Source organism: Peromyscus leucopus, chromosome 3 (assembly GCF_004664715.2).
Source record: "Peromyscus leucopus breed LL Stock chromosome 3, UCI_PerLeu_2.1, whole genome shotgun sequence".
In the NCBI taxonomy this organism is placed as follows: Eukaryota; Metazoa; Chordata; class Mammalia; order Rodentia; family Cricetidae; genus Peromyscus; species Peromyscus leucopus.
This window is the reverse complement of record NC_051065.1, coordinates 103,800,335-103,824,671: the sequence shown is the minus strand read 5'-3', so window position 1 is coordinate 103,824,671 and position 24,337 is coordinate 103,800,335. Positions and strand designations below refer to the sequence as shown.

General features: G+C 49.7%; 2 protein-coding genes across 3 annotated transcripts in view; both read left to right on the top strand.

Moving 5' to 3' along the window:
- Positions 1–6,593: 6,593 nt before the first annotated feature.
- Figla (folliculogenesis specific bHLH transcription factor) lies at positions 6,594–10,842 on the top strand. Its single transcript, XM_028855740.1, has 3 exons — positions 6,594–6,870; positions 8,382–8,534; positions 10,504–10,842. Exons 1-3 carry the CDS (start codon positions 6,658–6,660, stop codon positions 10,750–10,752), a joined length of 615 nt encoding a protein of 204 aa, XP_028711573.1. The 5' UTR covers positions 6,594–6,657; the 3' UTR covers positions 10,753–10,842.
- An 8,450-nt stretch (positions 10,843–19,292) lies between these two features.
- Positions 19,293–24,337, top strand: part of Add2 (adducin 2) — a 103,115-nt gene continuing 98,070 nt past the window's right edge. The window contains exon 1 of one of the 2 annotated variants that reach the window (XM_037203897.1): positions 19,293–19,547. The gene's annotated coding sequence lies outside the window, so the exon portion shown is untranslated. The remainder of the gene's footprint in view (positions 19,548–24,337) is intronic. The other variant, XM_028854045.2, reaches the window with a different exon arrangement.

Sequence of the window (24,337 nt, the reverse complement as noted above, 5' to 3'; positions counted from 1 at the left end):
GAGTGGCCGGAATCCTAACAACTACCATGGCGCACTCTGTTCAAGCTCATTATAACACCCACTCTTACTGACGGAGCTGTGGATTCTTCTGACACCCATGAGAACAAAGAGAGAATAGAGATTGGTCTGACTTACAGAATTTTGTACAGAGGGGGATGTGGTGGCACATGCCTTTAATGCCAGCATTCAAAATGCAGAAGCAGGTTGGTCTATCTCTGTGGGTTTGAATCCAGCTTGGTCTACAAATATACTTTGTGTTTTTAGACTCAGGTATCTGAAATGGGGCACTAAGCTAAGAAACAAAACAAACAAACAAACAAACACCACTCTTGACATTTTCTCAATATTAGGCCCTGTTTTAATACTGCCAAATTTTCTATAAATAAACACATATATCATAATATGTCCCAGAAACTTTGTTGCCAAGGTTATCAGCGGTCTATTCATACAATAACTATCTGTAGAAATCCTCCCACAAGTTTACAAAGAATGCAAAATCAAGACATGTCTATGAAATAACTTGCACAGTTAAGAAGAAGAGATAAGGCATGGACAGCATGGCAGTGATGTACTGCTTGACCGAGTTCCAGCATTTCCACATTGTGAATCACACTTCTCCAGCACCTTTTACCTTCATTTTCATGATTTTCATTATGTGTTATAGGACTTCGCTTATGCCTTTTCCTTTGGGAAATTTTGTGCAGACTTTGAGGGGTGAAAATGTATGAAATGATAGCCTCCTTAACAAAATAATTCTTTGGACAAAATCCCCACCACCATTGAACCATATAGGGTGCTGACTCTGCACACAGGTATACCATGGAGCCCTCCTGATTACACCATGAACAGGAAAGTTAGAGATTTACTAACTGGACACACCTGACCCCAAGGATGAAGCGTACAATCCAGATCCAGAGCCTGAGGCCATTAAGGGCAAGAGTTCAGTTAATAAGTATAGAGGAATCAAAATAGTACTGTATAATGGAAAAAAGAGTAAGACACCAGGACCTTCCCTTTTGGGAACTTATGAGGGGAACAGGCCCATATAGTAAGACGAAGACACAAAGGGACACAATTAGGGAACAGCTCAGTGCTTACACTGCATCCCGCCCCTTGAGGAAGGAAAATTACTCTTAAATTGTAGTGGAGTGTCTGGTCCCCAGGGAAGTCCTTCTCCCAAGGTCAGGCATTTGGATAAGGGCTTCCATTCCCTCAGGGCCTTGAGGAAAGTTCCTGCTTGCTAAAGGGACTCATTCACCTTATCTCTGGCAGGATGATTTGTGGCCCTTAGAATGTTATAAGAGGGCTCCTGATGGAATTACTGAACCTTAGAGAACAATGGGCATTTAGATACTTGCTGAACTTACCAATTTTGTCCCAGGAAAAATGCTGTACTGAAGTTAATGGCCGCTTTCATTCCTGAATCATTGAGTCTCATTTCATTCTTACCTGTAGCTAAACTATTGAGTATAAAAAGGTGTAGCCTTTTTTCAATAAATGTGAGGGCAGCCATCCCAATTCATTCCCCCCCTCCACATCTCCTCTTTGAGACCTGAACCTTGACAGTGTGGGTCTCCAATAATTTTCCTGACCCCAGAACACCATTATGGGGGTGGGGACAGCTGGCAGATTAGAAGAAAGTGTACAGTATTCTGTCCTCTGACCAGTCTCCCCATCAATCCCCCATACTCCAATTCTGTGCTACATTTCTTGGCCAGTCCTGTTATTCAGTCCCAGGACCATGTTTCCTTGCTTCTGCACCCTCACCCCACCCAATCGAGGACCCTCCTACAGAGTCCCCCCAAGAGCCAGGTATCAACGGCTCTGCTGCTGCCCTGGGAAACTCTTCACCACAGTCAAAGGGCACTGGTGCCAGAGAGAGGAGTGAGGAGGCGGGGCTGCACTTGGGAGGTGGGAAGGGGCGGGGCTGCACTTGGGAGGTGGGAAGGGGCGGGGCTGCACTTGGGAGGTGGGAAGGGGCGGGGCTGCACTTGGGAGGTGGGAAGGGGCGGGGCTGCACTTGGGAGGTGGGAAGGGGCGGGGCTGCACTTGGGAGGTGGGAAGGGGCGGGGCTGCACTTGGGAGGTGGGAAGGCCCATGAGCCTCAGAAGAGGGATGCTTCTGCGGATTCCTTCTGCAGGATGAGGCTGAGGGCTGCAGAGTCTACCTCCTCAGCTGCTTCTTAGCTCACTCCTCGAGTGCCCAAAGCAGTTGGACCCTATTACCATTTTGGAGGTGTGCATTGCTATGGGTGTGGGTGCGTGTGGGTGCGTGTGGGGGTGTGGGGGTGCGTGTGTGCCCAACATGCAGGTGTGGAGGTCAGAGGACAAACTTGGGTGTTGGTTTTCAGGCACCGTCCACATTCTGAGACAAGGTCTCTCGGCGGCCTGAAATTTTGCCACATGAGCAAGACTTAGCGTGGTGCCAGGCTTTTCCGTGGACTTCAGAGATCCAAACCGACGTCTCCAGGCTCCTGAGGTTGAGCACACTACTGACTGAGCCTTCTCCCCAGCTTCCTATTGCCTTCTGAGTCTCCCCAAAGTCCTGCCTTTCTTGTCATCCTCTGTTTGGGTCTCAAGCAGGATTTTGACTGGCAGTCTGGGCTCTCCTCGGGTTGGCCCTTGTGCACCTTTCTCACACCTCTGAAAAGGTCACCTGAACTGAGTCATGCCCCCCAGCAGTTCCTCTCAATGCTCTGAGAGCCTCCTGCACATGCGCTCTGGCCACCTTCTGCCTGGACCCTCTCCATCTGTCTGGACAATAGCAGAGCTCCTACATTGTCTGGTTTAGAACCATCTTTGCTATCAGAGCCTCAGTTTACCTCATGGGCTGTGCCAGGCAAGAGGGATGGGTACAGCTCCACCTTGGCCTTTGTAGGTAGAAGAGCAGCTTCCCGTGTCTGTTTCCTCCTCTATGGAATGGCAGCTGCTAGAGAAGACCCTCTTGGGGCTAATGTGGGAATTGGAGCCACTGCATAGAACCCAGCCTGGAGGACATGCATGTGATTCCCCACTTGGGAGTTGAAGACAGAAGGATCAGGAGTTCAAAGTCATCCTCCATGACAGCAAGTTAAAGGCCAGCCTAGACTGCATGAGACCCTCTCTCTAAAAGACAAGTTACTGTATAGGATGAGTTTAGAATCAAGTTTCCCACATAGATCCCACCATCCACGTGTGCAGTGCTCACTGTGTTTCCATATAGATCCCACTGTCCACGTGTGCAGTGCTGTGTTTTCCACATAGATCCCACCGTCCACGTGTGCAGAGCTCACTGTGTTTCCCACATAGATCCCACCGTCCACGTGTGCAGTGCTCACTGTGTTTCCCACATAGATCCCACTGTCCATGTGTGCAGTGCTCACTGTGTTTCCCACATAGATCCCACTGTCCATGTGTGCAGAGCTCACTGTGTTTCCACATAGATCCCACTGTCCACGTGTGCAGTGCTCACTGTGTTTCCCACATAGATCCCACTGTCCACGTGTACAGTGCTCACTGTTTCCCACATAGATCCCACCGTCCATGTGTGCAGTGCTCACTGTGTTTCCACATAGATCCCACCGTCCACGTGTGCAGTGCTCACTGTGTTTCCCACATAGATCCCACCGTCCACGTGTGCAGTGCTCACTGTGTTCCCATATAGATCCCACCATCCACGTGTGCAGTGCTCACTGTGTTTCCCACATAGATCCCACCATCCATGTGTGCAGTGCTCACTGTGTTTTCCACATAGATCCCACCGTCCATGTGTGCAGTGCTCACTGTGTTTCCCACATAGATCCCACCGTCCACGTGTGCAGTGCTCACTGTGTTTCCCACATAGATCCCACCGTCCATGTGTGCAGTGCTGTGTTTCCACATAGATCACACTGTCCACGTGTGCAGAGCTCACTGTGTTTCCACATAGATCACACTGTCCACATGTGCAGTGCTCACTGTGTTTCCCACATAGATCCCACCATCCACGTGTGCAGTGCTCACTGTGTTTCCCACATAGATCCCACTGTCCACGTGTGCAGTGCTCACTGTGTTTCCCACATAGATCCCACCATCCACGTGTGCAGTGCTCACTGTGTTTCCCACATAGATCCCACTGTCCACGTGTGCAGTGCTCACTGTGTTTTCCACACAGATTCCACCATCCACGTGTGCAGTGCTCACTGTGTTTTCCACATAGATCCCACCGTCCACATATGCAGAGCTCACTGTGGTGAAGATGGGTTTCCTGACTCCCTACTCACTCCAAGGAGAGTTCTCTTTAGCCCGGCCCTCAGCAGATGGGGAGACGATGCTTCAGAGCTTTAGAATGTGCACAAAGTTTAGTCCAGACTTCTCTGGCCCTGTCCTCTGCTGTGGCTCCCATCCCTGCCTGAGTGGCAGCTCCTCTGTGGCCAAAGCACACACAGGGCTCTGCACTGGCATTGTCTTGTGGCTCGTGGCTCTGAAGGTCCACGTGGAGAACAGGAAGGGTTTGTCCTGAGGGTCCTTGTGAGGAAATGATCTCTGGCTGTTCCCTAGGGAGGAACTGTAGTCAGCGCCTGTGTGTCTGTTCTCCTTCTCTGTTTCTGCTGAAGATGCACTTTTGACCACTGTGAAGCCTGTGGTGGTGTGGCCCAGACAGTCACCCCAGCTTGCATGAGGTGAAGGTGCAGGAAGGGAGCCAGGGAGAGCAGAAGGTTGACTCTTTACTGCATTCCTTCCAACTCCCCGAGTGAACGAGCAGCTTCCCCAATTTTATCTCATTTTTTAAAATCTCTTCCCCACTGCCCAGGTGTGGGTTGACATGCCTGTGACTCCAGTATTCTGGAATCTGAGGCAGGAGGATGACTGTGCTCAGAAATTCAGACCTACTCCAGGCAGTGCAGGATGAAATCTCAAATACAAGATAAAAATAAAAAAGAATTAAAATAGCTTGGAAAAACTAATGGAAGTGGTAAGTCAGAACGAGAAAGAAGTTGCAGCAAGCGGCCAGTGTGAGGCCTGAACAAGGGGGCCTTCTTGGGGTTCAGGGGATCTTTGCTATTGTGCTGGGAACTTTGTCTGCAGCCTGGTAGTTTGGGCTGGGGATGGAACCCAGGACTTCACCAGTGCTGGGCAAGCATTTTGTCTGGGCTCCCTTTTGGCTGCTTCGTTTTCAATGTTTCCACTGTTTCACCTGTGTGTGTGCCTTAGCATGCATCGGGGAACTTACACCCATGAAATCAGAACTTTGGGCCCCGGCACCTCAGTATGTGTATGAGAAAGAAAACAAACCCCGAGAGTGCTGTGACCCAGTGTTCACAAATCAGCACCTGGCGGGATTAGAGGGCGCTCTCTGGGGAGGCAGACTGCTCAGGTCCACAGCACTTTGGGCAGCCCAGGCAGGCAGGCAGGCTGGGAGGCATTTCTCTCCCTACTCTGCACCCCCAGGAATATCAACAAAGTCAGTCTCTTGACCATGGACCTCCACTCATCTCCACCGGGGCCTGGCACACAGGAGCTGTGAGGTGAGTCAGGTGAAAGGCTCTTCAGCTATGGTTCTTCATGGAGCGACTAGTCCTGACCCCTCATCCCGCATGTGGAGGAGGTGGAGAAAATGCAGGACTGTTGATCAAAACCCTTTGAAGGACTCACTGGCCCCTTCCGTCTTCCCGCCCTTCCACTCTCCCTGCCCTGGAGTCCAGGGCCCCAGGTGTTCAGGGTATAAGCTCTCTTGGTGGTCGAGTTCTGTGAGCTCTCTGCCCATCCTGTCCTTGCCTGGTCCTCACGCAACCCAGGTGAGGCAGGTGAAGGTCCTTCATCACTTTACCACTATCACACCTGGTCCCAGATGCCCCCTCCTGCCTCCACACAGGTGTTAGGCCTACGGATCAGCAATTTCTGCAGGACCCACTCAGGGCCGACCCTTCACGGACCCGCCCCTCCTGGTGTCCCCCACGAATCCGCTCCTCCCTGAGCCTCGTGTTCCCCAGAGAACCAGGCATAAGCACATAGACCATGGCCCTCCATGTGCTCTGTTAGCCCTGCTCTTCCACACTCGTACCCAGAGCTCAAGCTATAAGGCCTTTTTGCTTTCATTATTTATTTTTGCCCGTGTGTGAATAGGTGTGGGGTGCATGTGGCACGACACATGACTGGAAATCAGAGGATTCTTGGGAGTCGATTCTCTCCTTCCACCAAGTGGGCTTCAGGGAGAGGATTTGGAGAGATCTTTCCAGGCTCAGGTGTAAAAGGCCCTTTGCTTGATTGCAGATTTGCAATGTCCTAGCTCCATCCTTTCCCACTCTCATTCTTGTGGAAGACCCTTTCACCATGGCCTCTCAAGGGGCTCTTCACCCGGTCCCTGCAGGCCCACCCTGGTCCCTCTTTGTATTAGCTCGAGGAGGCGTGACAGGTGTAAAGCCCGGGGACCCTAACCTGAGCCTGCGGCCCCGCCGTCCTCCTCCTCCTCTCCCAGGTCCTCCACAAGCCCCTCCCACCCAAGGCTCCGCCCCCGCCGGGACCCGCCCCCCACAGCCAGGTGTGAAGTGTGCCCGGGGAAGGCCTTTGCCCATGGGCCTCTGCGCGCCCGCCCCACGCTCACCTCGTGCCCTCCGCGTGCCCCACCCTCCGCGACTTGGCGCACCTGAGGCGCAGCAGGTGCAAGGCCCTGGCCAGGCCGTGGCCTTGACCTGCCACCATGGACACAGCCCTGGCGTCCCCAGAGCCCTTCCTGGCCACCCCGCAGGCTGAGATGCTGGAGGAGCTGCTGCAGGCCCAGCTGGGGCCCCTGCCCCGGCTCGCCGCCATCTGTAGGCTCAAGCGGCTGCCCTCGGGCGGCTACTCCTCCACGGACGACCTGCATCTGGTGCTGGAGCGCAGGCGCGTGGCCAACGCCAAGGAGCGCGAGCGGGTGCGGGTCCGGGGCCACCTCACGCCCACCCCTTGCCTTCCCTCGCGGCCCTCCTGGGTGACTTCGTCTTCGCGAGGCTTGGCCCCGGTCCCCAGTGGCCTGCTTACACTGCACCTGCATGCAGCTGCGCGTGCAGGGCCGTGGAGCGGCTGCCTCACCTGCCGACCCTCCTGGATGGTTCGGGGACAGAGGGAGCAGAGGGAGCCCCTTGCCAGTTTCAGACCCTGCACCGGGACAGGTGCTTTAGAAACAGTGTATCGGAGCCTTGGCCTCACATCTGTGGGTGCAGCTTGGGTGCTAAAGGGGTCCGCTGAGTCCTTTTCCCTGCCTGGTGCATCCCGACCTCAAATAAAGGGTGGCTGGGGCCTCTCGTGGAAGTTAATGTTACTTGTTACTTGTTTAAACACGTAAAGATTCATCTGCTTATATCTTGTGTGAGCGTTTCCCCTGCATACATGTATGTGCATCGTGTGTGTACCTGGGAGTCAGAAAAGAGAGAGTTGGCATTCCTGGAACTAGAAATACAGATATGAGTTGCCATGTTTGGCTTTTGGGAATTTAACCCAGGTAGTCTGTAAGAACAAGTGCTCTTAGCTGCCGAGCCATCTGTCCAGGCTCAGTTACTGTTTTATAAAATTTCATTATGTGCATGTGCACCTGAGTGCAGGGTCTGGGAGAGGGCCCTGGAGCTCAACTGTAATAAGCAGTTGTGTTTGGCTCTGGAAACCGAACTCTCTGGTCTTCTGCAAGAGCAACACATGCTCTTAATCTCTGAGCTGTCTTTCCAGCCCTCATGGAAGCTACTTAAAGGCTTTGTGTGTTTGTTGTTGTTACGGGGTAGTAACATGTGAGGTGTGGAGGCCAGAGGACAATTTCATGGAGTGGGTTCTCTCCTTCAATCTTTATATGGGACTTGGGGTTCAAATTCAGGCTGCCAGGTTTTGTGGCAAGCACTTTTACCCACGGAGGCATCTCTCTGGCATCCTCACCCCCCAAGAAGTAAAAAAGCATAGTATCTCTTTATCTCCCCATAGCTGTGCTTAGAGCGGCACCTGCTGGTAGATTTTAGTATCTCAGGCAAAATTTGGTCCCGAAGCAGTCAAGGGAAGGCTTGGGGCCCCTTTGGCTCTGGGTAATCTTTGGGTTTGGCTGTAGCAAAGGTGACCCTGGAGCAGGAACTGAAAAGAGGAAGCCTGAAGCGCATCTTTAGGCCTTCTCCTTATTCCTGAACTTCTCAGCCAAGCCCTTCAGAAATGGAGGTCTGGAAATGCAGTGGGAAAGGACCATGTGAGGCAGAAGACTTCACAGGAGCTGGGGGACGGCTAAGAACCGAGAAGGATGCTTTTCAGGAGACGCTAGAAAGCTACCCCTGCTGTGATTTCAAGACCACTCTAACTTTTTAACTTTCATTTAGAGAGCATAGTGGGGTCACACTCAACCCTCTTCTGAGCTTTGGGGAAATGTCTGCAAGGCAATATATCAGTGTGTCACTGTAGCTTTTTGCTTTTTAGATAAAAAATCTCAACCGTGGCTTTGCCAAGCTGAAGGCGCTGGTGCCATTTCTGCCGCAGAGCAGGAAGCCCAGCAAAGTTGACATCCTGAAAGGTGCATCGGAATACATACGGGTGCTCGGCTGTGTTCTGGAAGGAGCAAAGGCCTCAGAGGTATAAGTGGTTAAAAATTCTAAAGCTGGGCGTGGGGGAGTCTTACACCCGGGAGACTGAGGCAGGAGGACTGCTGTGAGTTCAAAGCCTTTCTATACTACAGAGGGAGACCTTGCCGCAATGAAAGTTAGCAGTTTAGAACGGTAGTGGCCACCATGTTCGAGCCATTTCTACCTGCCAGGTGCCATGCTAGGCAACTTACAGAAAACAGTCAACATTTGTTTTATCTGAACCCCACTTGGAGAAGATCAAAATATAGATCATGGCCATTTAGGTAAGTGTCAGGACTGGCTTTGAACCCAGGCATGCTCATCTACCTGTAGCCTCCCTGGCACAGTCGAGCACACCTGCCTGCTGCCTGCTGGACTCTGATAGCCGGAGTACCAGGAGAGGCTCCCATCAAAGCTCTTTGTGGTGGCTGTTTCCTGCCAGATTAGCCACTAGATGGGATCTGCTGACCATGCTTTATAATCCACGAGGCACCAGAGTGTCACTAATATCAGAAGGGTCAGTCAGCTCAGAAGCACGCTGTAGGCAGGAGGTGGTTCTGGCTGGTCTGTGGTCTGCTTCATGGACAGGCCTGAAAGAGTACCTGTCACCAGGGCAGGTAAGATAAGTCTGAGACAAAGGGCTTTACAACGAGGCCTGAAATGGTGCAAGAGCCGAGTCACCGGTGAGGAAAAGGACTGAGGAGCACAAAACGGGGTCATAAAACTGAGGAGAGAATCTTGGGAAATGAGGGTGGAGGGTGCTGAAGATACAGAGACTGGGGAGGAGAAGGTGGGGAGCCAGGCCCAGCACCTGGAAGGGGGAAAGGAAGTGGGCTGCCAGCCAGCTTGTGGGGGTGGGGGTGGGTGGCGGTGGCGGAGGGCAGTGTAAGTAAGTATTTGGGCTCAAGCAAACTTCAAGTCCATCTCTCTTGGTAGTGTGAGGATAGAAAGAAATAGGATATATAGGAATAAAGAAAGTAAATGATCAAGTGGAAGCCTTCTCCAAGAGCAGAAGAGGAGAGGCTTATAGATGGAGAAACATTCGAGAAACTTACATGTAGTAGAACTAGAAGGTTTTTTGTGGGGTTTTTTTTTGGGGGGGTGTCCACAAATCCTACTCAGGTGTCCGCTGGGAAGGAAGATCCTTGGATACCACAGGAATGGGTTATTCTGTTGGTCACACTGGGCAGAAGCACAATGATAGTGTTTGTGCACTGTGCTGGTTTTTTTGTCAATGACACCAGCAGGCCTCATCTGAGAGGAGGGGCTCTCACCTAAGAAAATGTTTCCATGAGATCAGACTGTAGGCAAGTCTGTGGGGGCATTTTCTTGGTTGATGTGGTACAGCTCAGCCCACTGTGGGCAGTGCCCGCCCCCAGGCTAGTGTTGCCAGGATATCTAAGAAAGCAGGCTGGACAAGTCAGTTAAGCAATGATCCCCCATGGCTCCTGCTTCAGTTCCTGATCCAACTTCCCTCAGGGATGGAGTGTGGCCTGAGATTTATAGACACTCTTCCTCCCCAAGTTGCCTTTGATTACCGCATTTTATCATATAGCAATAGAGACCTTAAGACAGGGCACACACAGGCGGCTATCTTAATTTTTACTGGTGGGTTTTGTTTTATGGGTTTTGTTTTGTTTTTTGAGACAGGCTAGCCTCAAACTTGTGATTGTCCTGCCTTGGCCTCTGGCATGCTGGGAGAGCAGGCACAGGCCACCATGGCCAATTCTCCCCTGTGTGTTGATATAACCGAAGTGCTGCACTCCTTACAAAACTATGGGCTCTGTCCATACATGGTGCTAAATGCACTTAGCCATTGCACAGCACTGGAGGTTAGAGATCAGGGCAGCCTGATGGGCCTCTTCTCTCTTTATCCGTGAAATGAAACCTTCAGATTTAGGGGTTTTGCACGTGTTGGTTTAAATCTTAAAATGTCTGACTGGCATGTTATACTGTTTGACAACCACTATGGTCTCTAGAAACAAGGCTCCGAGGAACAGACCCACAGTAGCAGACCCTCTGACCCTCACGTGTCCTCGGCTAGAGGGCTCTTGGGAAACACTACCCAGCCTACCAGCTGTGCAAGTGACTTGAAGAAAGAAGAAGAGGGGCCTTGGGCATACGGTGGCCACAGTGAGCCATTGTACACCTGTCATCAGAGCACGGCCCCTGTGACGAGGAGTTACTTCATTCATCAAGAGTCTGATGAAAGATTTCTCCTAAAATAGTCATGTATAATTTGAAGAGCTCCAAAAGATTTACTGAGATGGTTATTTTCCATGTAAAACATGATTAAAATGAGATGATTTGGGAAAGGAGTTTGCTTGTCTGGAGATGATTGTGTTCCCAAATTAATCAGTAGGCACATGGGGAGAAGGTCTTCCTCCAGAGCCACACAGCCCACATGGAAGGTTTGTTCCTTCTTTTGTTAAAGGTATGCGTGCATGCGTGTGTGTGTGTGTGTGTGTGTGTGTGTGTGTATGTGTGTATGTGTATGTATGTATGTATGTATACAGTACCCACAGAGACCAGAAGAGGATGCTAGATATCCTTGAGCTAGGATTACTGGTGGTGGTTAGCTGCCCAAAGTGAGTGCTGAAAACTCGGGTCCTCTGGAAGAGCAGCAAATAGTTTTTTTTGTTTGTTTGTTTTTTTCGAGACAGGGTTTCTCTGTGTGGCTTTGCACCTGTCTTGGAACTCACTTGGTAGCCCAGGCTGGCCTCGAACTCACAGAGATCCGCCTGCCTCTGCCTCCCAAGTGCTGGGATTAAAGGCGTGCGCCACCACCGCCCGGCAGCAAATAGTTTTAACTGCTGAGCCACCTCTCCAACCCCTGTAGCTTATTTCTTTCAGGCCCTTATTTAACACAACAAAAGGCTTTCTGCATTCTTCTAGTTTCCAGAAAAAGAAATATATAGTTTGCCATGCCCCTCTAGATGATACTGGTTGATTATTTTGTTTTTGTTTGTTTGGTGGGGGGTGGCTATAAGGTCACATTTTATAAGTAATAAGTGTGACTTCTCTGGGCTCAAGGGGCCAGTTTTTGTCTGTGGTATAGACCATCTAACCCATGCCATGTAGTAAATATTACTGACATAAGAAAGGCTCGACACTGACTGAGCCAAGCCACTGTCACCAGCACGCTCACTGAAGAGCAGGGGCACAGAGGTGGAGGGTGTCGTGGGAAGCAGCTAAATGGCAGTTGAAAGTCAGCCTGGAGGCAGACTGCTGAGGTTCAGACACTTATTTTGCCATCTGCTAGCTGTGTGACCTTGCGCCAGCTACTGAACCTCGGATCCATAATTGCTCTACGTGTAGCGCAGGAATAGTAATTGTATCTATCTTGTATATAGACTAATGGAGATTCAGGTGATGGAGAGTATCTGGCACAGTACTTGGCAGGTTAGCGTTCACCTAGATGGTCGTTGCTTACTCTACGGAGCCACAGGAAGCTCAGCTCTGCAGGAAGAGCCAGTGCTCTGCCCTAGGCCTTCTGTCTACCCAGCTGACTTTTTCTTCCCATTCTGACTGGCTTTCTAAAGACTTCCTGAGTCCATGCTTAGCCTAGATGTTCCTAGTATGGCCGATTGAAATAAAAACTGTCTCTTGGAACTAGAGTGTAGCTGGAGATTTTCTTTCTGGGCCCCACCAAGCCCCGGCAGTCCCGTAGCCCACTTATAAACTTATAGACGCTTATATTATTTAAACTGTTTGGCCTAATGACTCAGGCTTCTAGCTGTCTAGTTCTTATATCTTAAATTAACCCATTTCTATAAATCTATACCTTGCCACATGGCTTGTGGCTTACCAGTATCTTACATATTGGTACTCATGGCGGCAGCTGGCAGCGTCTCTGTCCACTTCCCAGAATTCTCTTCTTTGCTTGTCCCGCCTATACTTCCTACCTGGCTACTGGCCAATCAGCATTTTATTTATACAGAGCAATATCCACAGCACTAGAGAGGTGGTTTAGTGGTTAGAGCACTGGCTGCTCTTCTAGAAGACCTGGGTTCAGTTCCCAGCACCCCCATGGTGATTCACAACCACATGTAACTCCAGTTCCAAAGGATCCAGTGCCTTCTTTTGGTCTCCACAGGCACTGAATGCACATGATACACATACCTAGCATGCAGGCAAACACTCCTACACAGACCAAAAAAATAAACCTCTCTTGTAAGTCCATGGTAGGGGACGATTCCTGTTGTCATGTGTGTCATGGGCATGACTAAGCCTGAAAGAGAAGAAGAGCAGCCCCATCCCCCGCCATGGGCTTCCCCACCTACCTAAGCTAACAAGCACAATGCTCCGCAGAATGACCCTCATTCTGATGTTTTCATGCCATTCTTCTAGTCCTTTGAGCCTGGGCCAGATGGGAGTCTGGGTAATGGCAGAGCAGCCTGGGCTCGGCAGCACCACAGCAAATGGATGAGGTCCTTATTTTCTTTTTTCTTTTTTTTTTTTTTTTTGGTTTTTCGAGACAGGGTTTCTCTGTGTAGCTTTGTGCCTTTCCTGGAGCTCACTTGGTAGCCCAGGCTGGCCTCGAACTCACAGAGATCCGCCTGGCTCTGCCTCCCGAGTGCTGGGATTAAAGGCGTGCGCCACCAACGCCTGGCCCCGAGGTCCTTATTTTCTAAGGATAACAGGTCCTGAATTTGTTTCAGAAAAAGGAAAAAGACTTATTTTTCTGGGATTTTCATTTTTTTTTGGTTGGTTGTTTTTTGTTTCGTTTGTTTGCAATAAGGTCCTGAAGTGTAGCCTAGGCTCGTCTCAGACTCATGATCCTCCTGTCTCAGCCATCTGAGTCCTGAGATTTCAGACGCACGCCAGTATGCCTAGCACTATTTGGTCATTTTAGCTAGCCAAGAGCATGTCACTTCTGTGAACAAAGAACATACTGCATATTTGAGATTTTTTTTTCCCATTGGACATGTGGCTTCTGTCAGAGATGACTTCTGAGTCGGGTTGTAAGAAGCACCATTTTTTTTTGTGCAGGTGCATTCTAGGATTCCATTCATTTAATTAAGAATTTCTTATCCACTGAAATTTAAAAAGAGTTGTTTGTTTTTGGACAGGGTCTTGTGTAGCCCAGGTTGGCCTTGAACTTCTGATAGACTTCCTTCATTATCTCAGTACTGGCGTTACAGACACATGCCATCAGATCCCGCTTACATGATACTGGAGATCAAATTCAGGGCTTTGTGCAAGGTAGGCAGGCACTGCACTGTGACCCCTCAACAGGTGGCCTCTCTCCACCCACTGACGCTGGGTGCTAAGGACTCTAAATCAAGTCCTGGTGTTTCCAAAGCAAGTGCCCTGACTCATGGGTCACCCTCGCCCCCAGCCCTTTGAGCTAGCTTTTATTTGACTATAAAATTCTTAGGTTTCAGTCCAGGTTATCTAAAGGGGTGCTGCATAGGGTTCCAGAATACTATCTGGGTACCCCGACTGAGCACACTGTGGCAGTTGTCAAGGCTCTCTAGACTGAAGTCTTCTTTCAGAGTGCTCAGCATGTAGGGTGTGGCCTTGCCAGCTTTGCTCTGCACAGGTAGCACCCTTTCATTTGCCTTCAGAGAGGATCTGGAGAATGGCATTCCTGGGGCTGGCAGCGATAGCATTTGGGAGGATTTAGAGATGGGGTCAGAACGGGCTGTGCCAGATCAGCAGCATTCCTGGGAGGCAGGATCAGAATGAAGCTCACAAGCATCTGCTGAGGCAGGGGTGGGGGTCGAATTTTTAGCTTCTAGGGCTGGAGTAGGTTCCCTGGGGACCAAAGCCACCCATTTATTGATGGAGGTTGGGCGTAAGCCATGAGAAGCCACGTACCTAGTCTGAGTAGGAATTGGATGTATTTCAAGGCTTGGGAGGGATTTGTTTACACAGTTTCTGGTGTAGTTCTTTTTGCTGTGTTAAGATTGGTATTGCATTGACGGGGGTATGGCAACTGTCCTGCCACTGTTCGTCATTTGTGACTAGTTGAGAATCTTACAGAGTACAGGGCTCCAAATCATATTCAGACTTGGCCTACAAAACTATGGAGATTGTATCTCAGGAAAATGCCCACCTTTAATTTTGGTGTGCAGCGGCAAAGTGCTTTAGCAGTAGATGGTTGTGTCTGAGTGTAAGCACCCACAGTGGAACAAGAGAGACCTAGGGGAGAGGAGCAAGCCCCGAGAGATTCGTGCCAAGCAGGTGACTGCTGTGGGGCCGCTGGCAGAGAGACAGTGTAGAAGGTGCCTCTTGGGGTCTTTCCAATACTCAGGAGTGAGGAGCTGGTGCCAGGGTGCTAACCCCTTCAGGGACTCCAGCATGCCCTGAAGAAGGCTGCTAGACACCAAATTGGTGGACAGTGGATGTGGATTCTGCAGTGGTTACCTGTCCTCATGTGAGTGACAAAGTGTCACCCTTAGAGCAACACATTAAATTCTTCATGGTTTCTGAGGGTGGGGAGTTGAGTGTGGATGTGGTATCACCTGGTCCTCTGCCTCCAGGTCTCATGTGAAGCCTCCACCGGGGAATGATCTGCCTTTATACACACATGGTTGTTGGCAGAATTAATTCCCTCTCGGGCTTTTGGACTAAGTGCTTCTAGCTGGTGAGGATAGTGTTGCCCTCAGCTTTCCACCATACAGGCCTTCCCAAAATGTTTACCTCACAAAAGCATACACGCTAGGAAGGCAACCAAAAGACTCTTTAGTCACAGGAGAAGACTCTTACGACTGGAACCACAGATGGTAGGTGTCTGGACTGGTTTGTATTTTGTCAACTTGACACAAGCTAGAGTCATTTTGGAAGAGGGATCCTCAGTTGAAAAAATGCCTCTACCAGATTGGCCTATGGTTTTATTGATTGAGTGATGTGGGAGGGCCCGGCTCACTGGCAGTGGTGCCACCTCTGGACAAGTGGTCCTGAGTGGTATAAGAAAGGCTGAGCATGCCATGATGAGCAAGCGGGTAAGCAGTACTCCTCCAAGGCTTTTGCATTGAGTTCCTGCCTTGTCTTCCCTGGATGATGGACTACAAGCTGTAAGATGAAATAAACCTTTTCCTCCCCAAGCTGCTTTTGGTCATGGTGTTTTATCACAGCAGTAGAAACTCTAAAATGGCATCCTACCACCTTAGCTGAAGAGGTGGGTCAGAGGCAAATCAGTCCCACCAGCAACTCAGGGATGAATCCCAGAAGGATAGCGATCCTTGAGGCCATCTTAGAAGCTCCATGACAAAGTGCGGTGTGCCTGCTGCGTGGCTGTCTCCTCTCCCTACAGTACAGCTACTGCTGACAGGCATTAAAAGGACTTGGAGCCGTGAAATCGTCTTAATGCAAATCTGTCAGAAAATCAAGCTTTAAAGTGCATCTGGCCTCTGGGGGTCACCCAGCTGCGGTGTCCAGGTCTGACCTAGGGTGTCCAGAGCTCTTCTGTCCCTGGTCAAAGAGGGCCAGGCATGTTGGGCTTTCAGGGTGCTTCTAGGACAGCCGGCACCAACAACATTTCTACATTTCTACCAACAACAATTCTACTTTAGAATTGAGTGAAAATGCCCGCAATACCAGTGGAGATTTCACAGGCTGCTAACGTAGAATTGGGGCAATTCCTGCTTCCTGTCAGACATTTGAGTGAGTCCTGAAGCCTTAGGAGAAGAGGGACACATTTGATTTTTTTCCTGCTTTGAAAATGCTGTGATGGCTTGGGAGGAGGGTCGCTGTCTGAGTGAGTAGAGGAGAGTTGCCACCACTTTGTTCCAGTTCTGCCTTTGGGAAAGGGTACAGAGCCTCACTGTGTGGCCTTGAACTTGATATGTGGCTCAGGCTGGTCTCAAATCTGTGGTTTCAGGTTTTTAGTAGTCTTCCTGCCTCTGGCTCTTAAATGCTTGGATTATAGACATTATCTACCATGGCCAGCTTCTAGGGCAGTTTCAGAAAACCCGTTCTTGTTCCTGTTGGGAAGTAGAGGCCATCATAAGCTCTGGGGCAGCGTGCTTGGTTTAAAATCCTGATTCTGTCATGTACTAGCTGTGTGGTCTTGGATAAGTTCTCTATCTACTTTGCCTTAGCTTCTTCAGTTAAGAGGGGATGATAACACTGCCTACCTCTTGGAGTTCTTCTGAGGACTGAATAAGGAAAACAGTGCATAAAGCCTTTGGACAGTGCTGGGAGCCAAGCAGGGTCTTGGTTTGAGAACACCAGTGTCCAGAATGAGAGATTTCAGTGTAACAGAGACGGCTGGGAGGGTTTAGGAAATGGTCCCTGATTTCCTGTTGAGGTTCTGTTCAGGAAAGGAGTCTGCTTTGTCTTTCATTTCAGGGAATTCTAAAAAGGGGCTCCCAGATTCCCTGGAGTTCTGATGGGGCATGCTACTCCATACTTCCTTGGTTGTGGAGCTCTGGACATAGGTACCAGAGAGGGGAGAGTTCATCCTTGTGGTTTGTTCTGGTTTTTTGTTCCTGTTTTAATGCAGAGTGACAGAAACCAACATGGAAATGTGTGAGACACTGTGCAGGTGGAGAGGTGTGGGAACCAGGGGCATGGAGAACTGCAGAGAAACAGTTGTTCTGACATTTGAGCTGCATGCCTGCCGGCTGTTGTGGGGTTGTTGCTGTGGGTGTCTCCACTTTGCCTCAGTCCTCTCCTGCCCCACCTCTGTACTACTGAGTACTGGAACTTTGGACCTCATGTGTATCAAGCGAGCACTCTACCACTGGACCACAGTCCTAGTCCTAGAATGCCCATTCTCATACGCCTGTATGCAAGGGAATCATCAGAGTCCTTGTTTAAAATATGTGTGGGTGAGGGAGATAGTGTGGTGAATGTTCTAGTTTCATTGTATTGCCATGACAAGCACCAGGAACAGAAGCAACTTGGGGAGGAAAAGGTTTATTTGACCCACACTTTCAGACCACAGTCTACCAAGAGAAGTCAGGAGAGGCACTCAAGCAGGAAGTGGAAGGAGAAACCGTGGAGAAATGTTTCGGGCTGGCTCATTCAGCCAGCTGGAGTTCTTATATAGGCCAGGCAGGACCACCTGCCCAGGGAATTGTGTTGTCTGAGCCTCCCTACACCAATGAACGATCAAGGAAATCACCCCGCAGACATGCCCACAGGCCAATCTGATCTGGGCAATCCTCCAATAGAGGCTTTCCTCTCAGATGACTGGAGGACAGCAGTTCTCAACCTGTGAGTCGCAGCCCCCCATGGGGTTTGCGTATCAGATATCCTGCATGTCAGATATTTACAGTACGATTCATAGCAGTAACAAAATTACCGTTATGTGTAGCTGAAAGTTTTCTCCTGGTCCCGCCCAGCTCCCACAGCCCTGCAGTCCCAAGACCCAAGTAACACACAGAGGCTTATATTATTTTTAAACTATGGCCATGGCAGGCTTCTCACTAGCCAGCTCTTATATCTCAAATTAACCCACAACTATTAAGCTATGTATTGCCACATGTTCCGTGGCTTTACCTGTGTCCCATTACATGTTGCTCCTTGGGCAGCAGGATGGTGTCTCCCCCTGCCTTCTTCCTGTCTCTCTCTTTGAATTTCCCACCTGCCTCTAAGCTGCCTTGCCATAGGTTAAACGGCTTTATTTATCAACCAATCAGAGAACACATATTCACAGCATACAGAAAGGCATTCCCCCATCAGTTACGAAGTAGCAATGAAATAATTTAATGGTGGGGGGCACCATAATGTAAGGAGCTGCATTAAAAGGTCACAGCATTAGGAAGGCTGAGAACCACTACCCTAGACTATAGAAAGCTAATCAAGCTTACTAGGACCGTGGGTAGGTAGGATGCTTGCTGAGAAAGCGTGAGGACCTGAGTCCTGATCCCCAACACTGTAGTAAAAGCCAAACACGGCACCATGGGTTTCCACATTTGTGCTACTGTCTGGCCAGTCAGCCTAGCCAAGACAGCAACTTCCAAATTCAATGAAAGATGCTGTAAAATAACGTGGAATGCGATAAACAAACAAAACACCTGAGATCAACTTCCGGCCCATACAAATGTCCGTTCCTGGGCCACTTCCGGAGATTTGGGCACTGCTAACTGTGCTGGGCCCCTGAGGGTTGCTGTTGGGAACTTCAGAAGAGCAGAGCTGCCCGCGTCTGGTTTGACATCAGTGGCCAGAGGCTTTCCGGAGGCGGATCATTTTGACAGGCACGCTTCTAAAAGCTTCGGGAGTGAATAGCATTTAGGGGGTTTGGAGGAAGCAGGCTGAAGGTGTAAGTCCCTGATTGCCTGGGACATCTTATTTTCCAATCCTGCCACAAACATTAGAAAAGGCCTAGGTGACAAATGCCTTAGATTCGGGTCACTTTCTAGCAGCAGACAGGCTCACAGAGTTAGGTGGGGTCCTCAAGGTCACAATGCTGGGTAGTGGCAGGTCTAAAGTTGGCTCCCCACTCAGCCACTGGGGTCTCTCCAGGGAGGGGATAGGAAGGTGTGCAAGGGGCCAGGGGAGGCAGAGGCAGTGCATGTTGTAAGGGTGAGCCCCCAGCCTAGTTGAAGAGGAGGTCAGAATCAGAATCAATCTAGTTAGGAATTTGGTCACCCCGTTGTCACTAGCTAGCAACACTGAAAGTTACTTTCCCAAAGGCAAGATGTCCTTCTGAGACCCTAAATAAAAATAAAATATACCCTGAGTGTGAGACAAGTGTGGCTTACTCGGGGCTTCTCCAGAGGGGCAGGTTCTGCCTTGGGCCCAGGCTGCTGCAGGGCGCGGGCGGGCGGGGACGCTGCAGTGAGCCGGGCTCTGGAGGGGGCGCTGCGCACTCGTCTGGCCCTTTGTCAGCGCGCACTGCCGGGAGCTCGCACTTCTTCCAGCCTCCTGCGGGCTCTGGACTTGACTCTGACTGCAGCGCTGGCCGCGGGGACGCGGATCTAGGGCCTTTGTCCGGAGCTGCGGGATGCACGGGAAGCGCCACGCAGCAGAGTAGCTGTGCGCCAGGGAAGCGGGTCCCCGAGCCGAAGAACACCGCCCAGCAGTGCTGGGGGCTCCTGGGGATGGATGCGAGGCCGCCGCGTGCGAGGTAGGGCACCAAAGAAGGAGCAGGGTGGGCACTACGGCGGGCGGATCCCCAGGATGCTGGAGCCACAGAATGACGGCGAGCTCCGCTGCAGCCGGGGAGTGGCTGCGCCCGCGCAGGAGCGGACGCCTGGGTACACCTGCGGCTCTAAGGATCTGTCACACTGAGCTCTGGAGATGGGCCTGCATGCGGACATAGGGTATTCCTGGGTCCGTGATGCCTGTTGGTGTAGCCTTCTCGGAGGGCCTCCCGAGCCGAGCCGCCGCCCTGCGGGATTCAGGCAGGATGCTCGCCTGCTCAGCTGAGCGCACTGGGGTCCAGATTCACAAGATGCGCCTGCCTGGCTGCATGCAGTGGGGTTGGCAGGGCAGATGCAGAAGATGGGAGATTGACATCTGGACGCCTAGGGTTGGTGTTTTTATGTTGTCCCAAAGCTTTGGGGGTGGAGTGGGGGAGGCCACTGTCCCTGAGGAGGTGCTACCAGCTAGTTCATCTTTAGTGCCCACCTTTCCTTGCTCTCGTGTTTCCTCTCCTCCCCATCTGCACCCCAGGGGGAAGCAGAGAAGGCCACTCTGGGTCCAGGGTCCAGCAGTTACTTATTTTGAAATCACAACCACAGCCTGCCAGGTGTTGGGGGAAGGGAGGGCAGGGTAGGGCAGGGCGACTGCTTTAGGATGCCAGTCAGGCCTGCAAGTGGCCTATTGTCTGGGCTTTTCAGGCCCGTTCCCTTTCTACCCGTACTCTCCTGTCAGAAGTGAACAGATAAACACATAAAAAGGCAAGTCTCAGCCCACACTGTCAAATTCTTTTAAAAATTGTCTTTGTGACACACACGTCATTACCACCATTCTCTTCATGCCCACTCCTCCTTTGACAGCTTGTCATCAAGAGCTAAGCGTCTCGGATGAGCTTATGAATAATAGAAATCAAACCTTAGGTTCTTGTGTGGAGATTTCTGACTCTGGGAAAGGAAGGGCTGGTTCTCCATCCTTGCCAGAGCAGAGGGACAGGGAGAGGGTGCCTCAGCTCCTTCCACTGCATTGGAGCTGGTTGGGGCCGTGATGCGTTTAACTTGCGCTTTGAGCGGTATTTGCACGGAACAGCATTTACGAGTTATGTTTCACGTCCGGAAAGAATAACTGGCCAGCACCCAGAGTAAAGGTGCTTAAATGACTATGGCCGGAGAAAGCAGCCAACGTGTCAGAATTGCGATAGCCCCGCCCTCCCAGAATGAGGATAACTGGGGTTAGAGAGTCCGACTGTTGGATATTTTTTGCTCTTTTCAAAACACTGCTTGGTGGTGCTGGAGATGGCACCCCTTGAGCACAGTAAGCAGGTGCTCTACCACTGAGCTACACCCCCAGTCCAGGGTGAGTGCCTTCTGCCCTTCATTATGTAAAGTGGGCAGATGTTGCTTGGTGCCTTTGGACCAGGACCTTGCCTAGCACCCTCTCTCCTCCCTACCTGAGGTACAAGTAGTGACAAACTCCTCACTGTGAAGACGGCACAGTACGTTTTAAAAACCCACAGGTTAATCATTCTTTGATGCAAAATCTACAACAGTTTCATTGAAAGCCTCATGTTCGTTCTTGTCCATCAAAGCACCCAGTCTGATTAGAAGTGGGCTTGTCCCAGACCTATTACCGAACCTTGTATAGATACCATTACGTTCATGGGCCCTGGGCCTGGGGTAGAACTCACTTTAAACATTACTATATTGTTGGAGATAGCAAAACTCAGATTCTTAATTTTTTTTGGGGGGGGATAAGTTCTCAATATGTATCCTAGGCTGACCTCAAACTCATCATCCTCCTGTCTCAGTTTTCCAAGTGTTGAGATGACAGGCTTGTACCATGAGGCTCAGACAAACCACAGCTATTTTTAAAGTGTACAGATGGTCATGTGTATGTGTTTGTGTGTTGGTGGAGGATTTATGTTAAAGTTTAAAATATATTTGTGACATTGAAAAATATATTTAATGCCTACCTTGTTTCACAAGGGATTTGAGACAGTTTACAAGGATTCATAAAATATAACAAGGTAATCTAGCAAAGTATAAAGGAAGCGAGATAGAATTAAAGCTAGCTGAGGAACCTTCCAGGAACTCGGGGGAAGGTAGCTGACCAGCCCACATGTCTGTGTTTTATTTGTGAACATATTCAGTCATTGTTTATTCAGTAAATATTTGTAATAACCTACTAGCCCCCTGATTTGGTGAGAAGTTCTGGAGACAAAAAGGTGATATAGATAGTCATGGACTCCACCCTGATAGCTTTTCAGGACACATGCAAGAAGGCATAGTAACAAAGGAATCTCTCAAATGCATCATTACAAGTTGTGATAAGCATTGTCTTGGATAAACACAAAACATCACTCCTCCAGAGTATAAAACAGGAGAACTTCTTAAGAGAAGCAGGGGAGCAGAGCCATTCTGTATTCCAGGACCAAGAAGGCCCCATTCCCAGACACAGCAAGTGGGATGAGGTGCCCCACTCTCCCCTTGTCAGGCACAGGGCAAGTTTCACAGGCTTGCTCTGACCTCAGGTCTCTCACATTCCTGGTGTTCTGAGGCTATATACATTTCCAGGGACCTATGTGTTCTCTAAAATGAGTCACTTTATCCTAGTGATAATCTTAGCTAATTCATAATGAGAAATGTGTTCCAGATTGTCTTGGGGCCAGGCTTTTGTTGTACGTTGCCCTGTTAGAGCAGGGCACAGGCCTGACGAATCAGTCACAGTATGGGCGAAGGGAGGGACATTTGACCAGAGTGCACAGAAGAGGAGGAGACTGGTCTGTACAGAACAGAGGCCGGCCAGGCTCAGAGGAACAGCTCCTGACGATTACCGCCATTGGTAAGGAATGAGAGGGTCATGCCAAATGCACCTTCCCCTACACCAACTTGGAGCCATTTATTAGTAGCAGTTGGCTTAGTGAAAATGTGATGTAGAAGTTGCACCTGTTGATTTTTGAATAACTGGCCTGGATTTCCATTACTGCAGATGGATTGACTCCTATTAAGTACCTTACACCCAGGCAATTGGGCACAATGGTGAAATGGAGCTCAACTGCCTGGTGGTTGTACTTACTAGCTGTGGGAGTTTGGGCAAGTTAACTTGCCTCTCTGTTCTCAGAGCCCCCTGATGACAGCAAGAGACTCAGTGTATGATATTGCTTTCCTAAGGGCTGATGAGTTTTATAAATGGGAATCTCAGGACACAGACTGACACTCCTTAGGCATTAGCAGTGACTATTTTTATTACTGTAAAATGAAACAGCAACCAGTTCATGTAGGCACTCCAGGGTGGCTTGGTAGCAGAATTTTAAATTATATCTGATTATCTTCAAGTGGCTGTGTGTTCAGGGGGGCTATTAGCATTGTTTTGTAGGCATGCTGTGAGCCATGTCTGTACTGCCGTTGTCAAAGTCAAGTGCAAAAAATGTCAGTGAGGAGAAGTGACCTGAGGCATCCTTTTTCCATTGTTTTGTCTTTGAGACGGAATCTTTGTAGCACTAGCCTATACCTGCTGCTGGCCTAGAACTGCTCTGTGGCCCAGGTTGGTCTCAGTCCTGCTGTATGGGATTACAGGCTTGAGGCACCACGCCCACCATTGTTAAAATCAGAATGGTGCTTAGTTTTCACCAAGACTCTATTACTGCTTTCCGTAAATCAGATTGTGTGTGAGACAGTTTAAAATTTAATTGTTGATTGTTTATGGTTTTTTTGTTTTTGTTTTGTTTTGTTTTGATACATCGTAGCCTAGGCTGGTCTGGCTCACTGACATGGGCAGCAGCAGGATGATCTTGAATTCATAGCAACACTCTGGCTTCAGCTTCCCAAATGCAGGGATTACAGACATGAACCACCATACCTGGCTTGCTTGGGCATTAAAATTTTATTACCCATGTTTAGTGTGTCCGTGTGTTTATGTATGCGTCTGTGTACATAGGTGCCACAGTCCACACGTTTGAGTTAGAGAGCACCTAGTGGGAGTCGGTTCTCTCTTTTCAGCGTGTGGGCCCAGGGATGGAATTCAGGTGACCACACTTGTTGCTTGGCAAGTGCGTTCACCAATTAAGCCAGCTCGCTGGCCCTATCGGCATTTTAGTTACTCAAAATTATGAGAATATGCATATTCAGGTTATATTTTACTGAAGGTGCCAAAGTTCACCTGGGCTGTCCCTTGAGTCCCTGAGAAGCATTGTTCCCCTTCAAGGGGGATTTCTGTCTCATTGAAGCCTTCTGAACTATGTTCTGGGACACAGCCAGGATTGTTGAGGTACAATTCTGAATCTTTAAAAGAAATTGCAATGCCAGTGTTCCCATGTTCGACTTGTCTGCTGAAGGATTAGCCTGAAAGACTTTTCGGGCTGTAGCATCAAAAATGACTACTGTCCTCAACCACCCCCAAGTCCCTCACACTCGGATGGTACCCATGGAATGGCAAGAAAGAGTTACCCTAGCCTTGATTCTCTGATGAACCACATGGGAACAGTTTGCAGATGGTATCAAATACAGTGAAAACAAAGACATGAAGTTCAATGGTATCAATTAAAACTAATTTATTGACAATCTTGCAAGTGGAGGTGGAGTTTTCTGTTCCAACCACCCGGTTCGAAATAATCACACAAAAGCTTATATTAACTACAAAATGCTCAGCCATTAGCTCAGGCTTATTATTAACTAGCTCTTATATTTAAATTAACCAATTTCTATTAATCTGTGTATTGCCACGTGGTCCATGGCTTCACTGGTTCTCTGGCATCTTGTTTCTTGGGCAGCCGGCTCGATT